General features: G+C 46.2%; 1 protein-coding gene and 1 pseudogene across 1 annotated transcript; one reads left to right on the top strand and one right to left on the bottom strand.

The window, feature by feature from the left end:
- Nucleotides 1-552: 552 nt before the first annotated feature.
- Nucleotides 553-3,691, bottom strand: LOC103630301 (beta-carotene hydroxylase 2, chloroplastic-like; annotated as a pseudogene).
- Nucleotides 3,692-5,203: 1,512 nt separating this feature from the next.
- On the top strand, nucleotides 5,204-8,905 carry LOC100283105 (acyl carrier protein). The gene is given in 2 exon segments (NM_001156007.1): nucleotides 5,204-5,516; nucleotides 8,516-8,905. Coding segments are annotated over 2 exon segments (384 nt in total). The 5' UTR covers nucleotides 5,204-5,309; the 3' UTR covers nucleotides 8,693-8,905.
- Nucleotides 8,906-10,733: the final 1,828 nt, after the last annotated feature.

The following is a 10,733-nucleotide window of genomic DNA, read 5'->3' as shown; positions in this document are numbered from 1 at the left end:
GCACGTTGAGCTGGCTCGTTAACAAACCAAAATAGGATTTCAGACAGTTTGTGAAAAAAAATCAATCGAATCGATCCGAGCCAACCACGAGCCGAACGAGCCGTGATTATTTTGTCCAGCCATGCCACCATTCCACCAATGCTCTATTCTTGTCTTCTATTTCGAATATCACTCTGTGAGCAGCACGATATGTATTGAAAGAAAATATTTTATTTGTCCATATAGCTGATCCAGTAACGAGCAGAAAAACAACAAGATAAAGGGAGAAATTAGCAAATTACATGCATTTGGGTTAAAATAAGATAGCCTCTTCTACTACTTGCACCGCGAAACTGTTTGCATCATCGTTGTTTTTTAAAGACTGTTGCATCGCCTTCTTCTCCCTCTACGTGGCTACAACTTTAAGTTAAGGCTGGCTAATGGAACTATTGTGTAACATTGGTCGTCGTGCCCTCGTTGCGCTAGCGCCTCTGAATGTGAAAGGAGGAGCTTCTGTTTTTTCAGCGCTGTTTCCAACCACCAAATTTTTAGCTTCATTGAGCTGGTGGTTCATAACATGTCTCTACAAGTTATATACAGAATCCTAGCCATAAGAACAGTAATACAGGGGCCAGAACGTGCGACGTCCCCACAAATAAAGACGCCGGCGTGAAAATGTCAGGAAAAGAAGAAAAGAAAAGTAATTCCATGGCACCAGACATCTCCAGGTACGAGCTGTGCCTCCACAGACCATCCGAAATGCAGGTCAAGATCTACGCTCGCGCATCCAAACCAAATCCCTTCTGGAGGTTCTGGTCGTCGGCTCCCCAACCATGAGGCTGCGCCGGAATCACGGAGCGGAGCGGAGATCGCCGCGCCGGAATCCAGACGAATCCATCAGATGGTCTGGCCGATTCGCGCGAGCTCCTTTTCCAGCTCGTCCAGGCCACCGACCTCCTGCAGCTCCTGAAACCACAGCCACGAGTGAGTAGTGACCATAGAGCGGATCACAGAAAAGGTGAGGACAAACGAAGGGGCACCACTCGCTCGCTCACCTTTGGTCCCAGGAAGAGCCCATACGGGACGCCCTCAAACTTGTCCATGTGGTGTATCTGCTCGCGACGTCACCGAGGAGGTAGATGGCCGGCACGGCGTTGACGATGGCGAACACGTCGTTGAGCTCGAATGGGCCCTCGCGCGGCCGGTGGTGCGACTCGTGCATGTGCCACAGGGAGGCGTGCAATAGCGCCTGGTGCGCCTACGCGCCCAGAACTCCATCCCGACCTGCACGGACGCGCCCAGGGAAGTCAGCCCAGTTTCACGTCAGGAAAGGAAAAAAAGTTGGAGATAGAGCTGAGCTGCCAAGGACCGCCGCGTACCGCCGCGCCGACGAAGAGCGCAAACGTGCCGAACATCTCGCTCACCGGGACCGCGCCGCCCTGCAGTGCATGGAGAGGCGTAAAATTCCCAGCATTGCGCTTCAACCACTGGCACACTCGCGGGGCCACGTCATGGCCACATACTACTGGAACAACTCTACCCATAGCAAATAAAAGAAGAGGCAATCAGTAGAAAGTTTTTTTTAGACTGTCACCGGGGGGAGAGGATCCCCACCTGATTTTCATTCAGGTCTTTTTGCCCAGAGCGGCTAGAGTTTACACCAAGCTAGCAGCATTGTAGCTAGCATAGTTACAGGGGGAGGGCGAAGCAAAGATGAGATTACATAATAGGATTAGAGAACACCAACAACCAAGCACCTAATACTTGTGCCTCTTTCCTGTTGTGCCTGTACGCCCAAGCTTTTGCTTCAGAAGCGCATGAATGCAAAGTGACCGCAAGAGTGGCATGATCCTGATGGAAGACGACACCATTTCTGCGTTTCCACAATTGCCAGCAGCAGAGGAGGACAAAGGAGTTGAATTCTGCACCCGGAAGGCGATCAGGGCGACTGATGTTTGGCAGGTCCTGGGTGCCCAGATCATCAGCGACAGAGAATCCGATGGAGCTCCAAAATTGGCGTGCAAACGGGCAGTGGAAGATGATGTGCGAAGGAGTTTCACTGTCTTGGTTACATATTTCACAACAGTCATCATCCACAATCCCTTTTTTCTTCAGGTTCCATTTGCACTGAATTTTTCCTTGCATAAGCAGCCAACAGAAGAATTGTGCCCGCGGGGGGGCTTTGTTACCCCAGATGAAAGTGGTGCTAACATCACCATGCCCCAAGGACCCTTTAAGCAGGTTGTAGAGAGTAGAGGTCTGAAAATTACCAGTGTGATCCGCAAGGAAGCAATGTCTGGTATCTGGTCGATCGGCGAGGCTTGTGTTGTTTACTATTGTTAGCACAGCTTCTAGTTCCTCCTGGGCTTGTGGCGTGAGGCGCGGGACTAGGTGCAAACCCTGCAGCACCACCTCTCTCACGCAGACCTTTTGCCTGATGCAGTGCGAGTATAGGGCTGGGAAGGCTGTAGACAGGTCGTCAGGCCCAGACCAAGCGTCATGCCAAAAATCAGTGCTGCAGCCATCCCCAACCTGAGACGAACTGGTCGCTTGATAGATGGGCAGCAACGCTCTCAGAGTATCCCAATGGCACCCCCTGATCTCGCCCTCCATTGTTGCTAGTTTAACATTCGAGCGCACCCAGGCTGCCCAAGACGACAAGGCCGAAGAGTGCAATCTGTGAATGAGCTTGACCAACAGACATGTGTTCTGGATGTGTAGGTCCTTGATGCCCAAACCCCCTGCCTGTTTCGGTTTACAAACATTTTCCCAAGCAACCAAGCAGCTCGATCCAGAGCACCGATCTTCGCCAGTCCAGAGAAAGGATCTTCTTCGGCTGTCCACCCTGGAGAGAATCCCAGGTGGCAAAGGCACAGCGCACATGGCATAGACGAGCTGAGAGTCAAGCACCGAGTTCACTAGGACTGCCCTGCCAGTGGGATTTAACAAGGCTGCTTGCCAGCCCGCCAAATATTTGTCAGTCTTGGCGATTTGGGGAGAGAAGGTCGTGAGTCTGAGCGTTGTGCTGGACAGAGGCAACCCGAGGTACGTCTGCGGGAAACCTTCCTGCTTGCATCCCAAAACTTGGAGCATTGGGGCCAGATCCTGAGGGTTAACATGCAGGAAGAGATACGGGGAGAGGGGGTCCTTGCCTCAACCCGCGCCTAGTTACCTCCATTTGCCAGCTGAAGCGATAGTACACGGCGGCGACGGCCATGGACGTGACCCCGAGGCTGGACATCACGGCGACCACCAGGTAGGTGCGCCGCTCGGACCGCTTTCGCGCCTTCCTCTCCGCGATGCGTCGCGCCGCCGCGGCCCTGGCCTCATCGTCCAGCGCCGTCTCCGGCACGGGAGCGAGGAACCTAGAATCCCAAACTAAACATTCCTCTACCGGAATCCCGCTCACCTAATCCGCTGCAGCCGAGCAGACGATCGGCGCAGATGATGTTCACGGAGGGCCTCGATGAGTCGGCTATCTACTGGATCTAGCAGGGAACAGACTCCCCAGCCCCCGCACCCGCACCGCCATGGTCGCCGTTGTCGGAGCGTGCCGCTGCTGGGGCAGGTGGTGGCGGCGTCGTGGAGCACTGCTCTGCACGCCAGTTCGGGCAGGGCCGACGCAGGCGTCGTGGGTGAACAGGACGCACCACTTGGGCCTGCTCGGCTGCCAGCGGACGGCCAAAGAAGACTGCTATTCCTGCTGTCGCGCGACTATGGGCCACCCCAAACCTAGCTAGAGTATGGGCCGCACCAAAAAATCAGCCCAAAACGCCTGCACTGCTGTGTTGTTGTATTGTCTTGCAAAAACTTATTACCATACTGCCTAGTAAAGGAGACATGGAGCGGCTTATAAGCGTTGGCGCAGACTTAATAATAAGAACTCTGTTGGTGGCTGAACTGGTCAGGTTCAACTCGCGTGGGCATGATAATTTTTGCTGGACACCTGTACTATTGCTTACTTAATAATCTAGTATAGATTGGTTAAAGCTAAAAATAGTTAACTCCTCGCTAAAACAAAACTAAAGGCAGAATAAGTCAATGACAGACTACTATTGCTTACTTAATAAGTAGTATAGATTGAAGATGATCTTAGTAGTATAGATTGGTTAAAGCTAAAAATAGTTAACTCCTCGCTAAAACAAAACTAGTACCATGGTTGTGTGTTGCAATGACACAAAATTTGATCGAGGTCTAGTTGTAAAACATTTGTATCGAGGTCCAGTTGTAATACAGTCCGATGGACCATCCAAAAGAATAAATTTAAAATTAAGTAAACCCTCCCTATAAAAATAAATTTAAATTTAAATTAGACATGTAACCATATACTAGATATTGTTGTAGATACTATACTTTTATCTTAGCTAAAAGATTTAGAAGAATTCAATATACTTTATCTTAGCTAAAAAGATTTAGAAGAATTCAACTATTTTAAGACGGAGGAAGTGTTAGATTCTAAAGGTACAAGGAACGTTTTTTAATTAAATATAGGTTATTTCTATTTTTTTAGAAAATAGGATTTTTTAGAAAATATAGGTTACTTTAAAAACTTTAGCTTTAGTTTTACAACTTCACTATAAAACAGCTCCAATAAATTGTTAATATGGGTTCCAGAAGCGTTTGGCTTGCATATGGACTTCGGCTTCTATAGTCCAATTGATTTGTGTGAGTTTTCTTGATTACCCTTAATTATTAGTGGGTTGTCACGAGATAGAACAAATGTAGTATGTTGCATAACCAGTGACATGGTGTGTAATTTTCGTGCAGCTTCATGAGTAGATATAAAAACAGTGTTTTTGAAGCACCCTCTAAGGATATTCATGAATTTCATGAAACTAGTCTGTACTTTCGATTTTTTTTAAAGCTGAAGCTCGTGGAGCTAGACTTGTATGGATGAAATAAGTTTGAACGAAGTTAAAATTCTTGAAGTGAAGCTCTCTAAACAGGAGAGATTCTGATATTTGCCATCAGCAACAAACAAGTTTGTAAAATTGCCATCAGACCCACATTTTATAGACCCAGCTGGACCCACAATTCATAGACACAGTGTTAATTATAACGAGAAGACAACATTGTGAGTGGCAAAAATCCAATTATCTCCTCTAAACAGGGCCTTAGTGGTAGGCAAATCTCAATCATGCCTTTCAGTAAAAGGAGCCCGTGAATTTGTTTGAATGGGCTACCTGGGCCGCAATTTCAGTCTGAACAGGATTTGTACCAGCCTGTATGAACACGAGGTCTCCACTCTCCAGTCTCCACGTTGCCCTTCTCTTCCCCACTCGCCTCCGCTCACCTTGCCTCGATCGTTCCAGGAGTAATAAAACACTAAAATGGCGATGGCGGCGGCGAGGAGAGCGCTCCTGGCCCACCTCCGCGTGCCGGTGGTCCACCCTGCAGCGGCGGCAGCGACCATCCCCGCGGCAGGGCGGCTCCTGTCGTCGACGACGGAGACAAAGGGGTCGTTCCTCGACAAGGGCGAGGTCGCTGACCGTGTCGTCTCCGTCGTCAAGAACTTCCAGAAGGTTGAACCCTCAAAGGTGAGCGAGATCTATCTATTCTCGGCGGATGCCTGTGCTGCTGCCCGTAAGTTTTGTTAGGTTCGCGGATCTGGATTTGTGCTGGATGGTTTAGGGTTTTGAGCGTGCGTGTCCTGATGCTGGTTTCCTGTTACGGAGTGATTTAGGCTCTTCACGAAAAGCTGGGCATAAATGTGTAAGCGATTGTAAAGCGTTAGTTGAGGGATCAAATTGTCTACTTTTGCGTTTGTTTTTTAGTTGATGGTGGAAGCCTTAGGGAGTAGAATGATGATGGAATCCTTGTGTACAAGGGGTATAGGACAACAGGAGTTCCGTACTTTATGATTCAGTGTTATAGTTGTCAATGTTTGATTCAGAAACAATGAAATTCCTTTGTTACTGGTCAATTTGGTATTCAGTGACATTGGACAGTGAATGACGTTTGCATCAATACATGGGCTATTTAATATTTTCATGATATTGGCCCTGTTTGGAACATTTTACCGAAGAAGCTAATTATAGAAAAGCAAGCTTTTGGCTAGCTGCCCACACAAGCTGCTTATTGAAGAAGTTTAAGTAGATGTTTGGCAGCCTGGCTTGTCTACAGCTTTTCTTAGACACTGACACACAAGACCCATATGGCAGTAGCACATGGTGGCAAGGACGTGTTTGGCGATGGGAAGGCAAGCGGCAAGGAGGTAAATGGTGGCAGACATGCCAGAGGGAAAACACTAACTGATGGGGGCATGAGAGTGGGAGGACAGCCACCAGGATGGATATTTGGAAGGGATTTGGCCAGCCTAGTCAATCTTGAAGGGGATCTCAACTACCGGAGGGGGCATGGTGGAGGTCGACAAAGCACCCAAAGGTAGATCAGCGGAGGGTTGTGATGATCTCAGCAAAGGGTGACGACGAAGGTGGAGGTTAGTGTGGCAGGGAGGTCTAGAGGTCTGTCGCTTGGAGGAACTGGATACTGGAGGGATGCTGCTCTCTGGCCAAGGTGAAAGGAGGAGACAGGAGTGGTGCAGTAAGCGAGCGTGGGGCGGAGGAGATGCATGTGCATGGACGGGTCAGAGGGGGGAGAACCGGGGAAGCCACTTGCGCCTAGCGTCTTGCTTCTCGGCTCTGCCTGTTCATCTTGAGAAGCACTTCATGAAAAGCTACAGAAAAAACAGAGCATTTAGCATTTTTTCAATATAAGAAGCTGGTGGAGAAGTGGAGCCAAACGGGGCCATTGTAACCTTAAGCCTCTTTGTTGTACTAACTGGCAAGGTAGCAATTCAACTTCTCCATCTTGTTGAGATGTCTTGGCTTGTCTGCTACCTTGTGAGTTGTGTCTGGCTTTTATTTCCTAGTTCAGTTTGAAATATATGGATATAGCCTTTAGCTTAGTTGTCCTATTTTATTTTTCAGAATATCATTGTGGCCAAATATCTTGCATTTTGTGGAATGCTTAAGTGGGGATTGGAAGTTTGAAACAATGGAATCTACATTTAGATTTCCGCTAAAGCTTTTGTCTTCCCTATCAGAGCTTAAGTTTCTTATTAATAATGATAGGGTAATTCTATTAGCACGATCACCAAGGTTGTGTTTGGATTGGGGACTTAGAGGATGGGATGGTTCCATTCCTGTTTTTGAGGATGCCTTTAGTTTGGTTGAGAGGGTCTGAATGGTGGGGTAAGGACTCCATGATGTGGTCTTATCGTCTTATTTCGTCCCTTTGTTTATTGGGACAACTTAGACCTGATCTAGAGGGAATATTGACAAAGTGGTATATCTCTCTTAGTGCCTGTCTTGTTCCCCCAAACAAACACTACCTGCATGTAGTATAGCAATTCTCACTTCTTCCGATCACAACATAAGTCTAGTAGGGCATGGACAAAGTCTCTGGTGTTTTTCTCTTTTCTTGCAATATATATATATATATATATATATATATATATATATATATATATATATATATATATATATATATATATATAAAATTAAATAGAAAGACTTACATGTTGCGAAAGTGTTTTACATGATAACATTAGTAATATCTTTGAGTTGGTTAGATGGTCTGAGTAGCACTCCTCAGGTTCTGAGTTTGACTCCCCGTGGGAGTGAATTTTAGGCTAGGGTTACAAAGACCCTTGCCTGTCCCATGCCAAAACACGGGCCTAAGGCCCGGCTTTGGCCCCAGTCGTTGCAGGGGTTCAGTCCTTTTCTCGACCTGTGTGATGTCTTCTTAATATAATGCTCGGGGTTGTCTTATCCTCCGCAGGTCAAGTTTTTTTAATACCTTTGCTTTCATTGTTTTAGCATTACTTCCACTTTGTTAGTGTCTGTTCCTGCATGTAGTGGGCTGTTAGATGGCAACGTCCCAGTAGATGTACAAGTGCTAGTATGATCTGATATTGTTTGTATATTTTTCTTTTATTTTACCCTCTATTCTTGTTATGTCTTAGAAGTTAGAATACCTGTTAGAAAAACAAATAATAGTATCTTATAGGAGTGCATTTAGACAACCCCCCTAGAATTTATTCCTAGTTTGCACAATTGCATCTTTTACTTGTTGGTTGTCAAAGCTAAAAAAAGCTTGACTTGGACAAACCAAGATGGACTTATATTTGTGATTGGAGGAAGCAGCTGTTTCTTATCAATGGAAAATCTATTCATGTTGTGTTTTATGAAATAAGTACCCTTCTTAAATAATGTTTCTCTGTCCTTTGTTGTTCAAGATCAGTATGACAGTTCTCTAGCTTATGCTTAATGTCTCTCACATGCAACTAAGATATTTGCCAATCATTCGATCTATTGGCTTAGTACCCTGGGCTCCTGGTTGTATTTCAAATTTAAACTATATGTTGTATGCTTGCTCTGATTCATTTTTGCATTGCTTCAGTAATCCAGTTCTATAATCTGGGGCTTAACAAAATGGACATTAGTATTTGCATTACTTCTATGTTCAGGGATTATAAATTCATTGCATTGGGCCATCGTCAGTAACCAGTTCTTGTTTCTCCATCAAATTGCAGGTGACACCTAGTGCTCATTTTCAGAAGGACCTTGGACTTGATAGCTTGGACACTGTGGAGATCGTGATGGCGTTTGAGGAAGAATTTTCCTTTGAGATTCCTGACAACGATGCAGAGAAGATTGACTCCATCAAGACAGCGGTTGATTTCATTGCTTCGCATCCTCAAGCAAAATAAGAGGATTTCTTTTTTTTTCGTATTTCAAAGTGTGTTTTGCACTTTTGCATCCAGAACTTTATGCGACACGGGACTAGTTTTATCTAGCTTGCCGCAGTAGATAGGAAGTCATTTCTTTACCTTTCTGAATCCGCGTGTACCAAACGATTGTTGTGTTCTTGTGACCTCATTGGTACGCTAATCCATAAATCCATTTGGACTTCCTTTCTGCTTCATTGATGTGTAAATTCGTAAGGGTGAGATATATTTCTCAATCTCAGAGTTGCATATCAGTTGAATACTTGAATTTGAAATGCTAAATTACAGAAGTGGGCAACGGGGACACGATGTTTTATTAACTGTTAAAACTGTATTTCTTCCGGTGTAGTATTTGTTGTTATTACGGTTGAATAAGTATAGTGTAACAAAATACCGTCTTTTTTGTAATTTAGTCCTTTTGAGTTTTATTTTTACAAATACGTCATTTTCGTTTCATTTCAAAAAATAGACTCTTACCTCGGCGTCATCACTATTGGCGCCTACGTCAAACGTGTAGGCGCCAATTTAATTGGTGCCGCGCGTAAGTGACGTGGCGAGATGATGTGACAGAGCTCGGTGCCATGGATCTTGGCGCCGAGCTCGGCGCCATGGATCTTGGCGCTGAGGTATTTAATACCGGTAATCATCTCCTTCCTCCACTTCATTCGTCTTCCTCCATCTCCACTACTGTCGCCGCCTGCGCTCGCCAACCTCTCCTCGGCCCCTCCATCCTGCACGCCGTCGCGCCGCCGGCCCCTCCCTGCCGGCCGGCCAGCCCGCCGCCTCTTCTCCCGCTCGCCCGCCGCGGCCGCTCAACTGTCCGCCCCAGCGGCCCAACTGCTCCCGCCGCTGCCCGCCCGTCCCGACCGCCCCCGTGCGGCAGCCGCACCGGCCGCTAGCCGCCCCCGCCGGCGGCCTCTCTCGCACGCCGCCGCCGGTCTCTTCTCCCGCCCGCTCGCCAGCCGCCCCCCGGCCGCCCGGCCACCCCGACTACTCCGCCCCACCTATCTCGCCGCTCGGCCGTCCTCGGCAACGCTCTCCATCGTCCGGTAACACATTCTCCATCCTTTATTTATTTGTAATTATCATTGATAAATTGTTAGTAGTTAATAGTTCGCTATTATTGGTAAATTGTTACTTCACCGCGGTGGTATTTTGTAGTTAGGTATTAGTTAGTCATTATTTTGTATTATTTTATAATTACTTATTAGGCACTAGATAGTTTATAGTTAGTCATAGTGGACGGGGTTATCCACTAACCATCGCAATTGGTTATTCAACGTTGAATTTGTATTTCAAATAGATGAACAACTTTTTGGGCATATACCATGGAGGCATCGTTGAACAAGATCGTTATGGAAATGTTGAGTTCGTTGACATGCAACGTGTGGCTGTGATATTCGATGATAGACCTTTCTTTAGTGAGGCTGTTGCTACGGCTAAGGAGAAGATTGGTTGACATGATGTTGATGACATTAACGTTGATGTGGTGCTAAACGTAGGTCCTCCACCCAACGTGCAAAGACTTATCATCCCAATTAAGTGTCAGCGAGAGTGGGATAATTATGTTAAATCATCTATGAAGACACAAATGTAAGACATGGAGGTAGTGGTACACTATACTTATTCAACCAGAATAACAACTAATACTACACCGGAAGAAATACAGTTTTAACAGTTAATAAAACATTGTGTCCCCGTTGCCCACTTCTGTAATTTAGCATTTCAAATTCAAGTATTCAACTGATATGCAACTCTGAGATTGAGAAATATATCTCACCCTTACGAATTTATCAATAGTACTTAGGGACCCACTACACCAAAATCATACACTTCCTATGGTTTTTTAATTTCCTACAGCTTTTATAACAAACCGTAGGAAATAAATAACTTCTGAGATGCAACTGCTAGCTCTAGAAAATAAACATAATTTTCTACGGTATTTTATAAAAGTTGTAGGAAGTTAGTTTTCACATGCTGACCCGTGTGTGCGGTCAAACGAGCCGCTAACTTCCTAGAGGCA

The sequence above is a fragment of the Zea mays genome, chromosome 6 (assembly GCF_902167145.1).
Source record: "Zea mays cultivar B73 chromosome 6, Zm-B73-REFERENCE-NAM-5.0, whole genome shotgun sequence".
NCBI lineage: Eukaryota > Viridiplantae > Streptophyta > Magnoliopsida > Poales > Poaceae > Zea > Zea mays.
The sequence above is the reverse complement of the archived record's forward strand: the minus strand, read 5'-3'. Positions and strand labels throughout refer to the sequence as shown.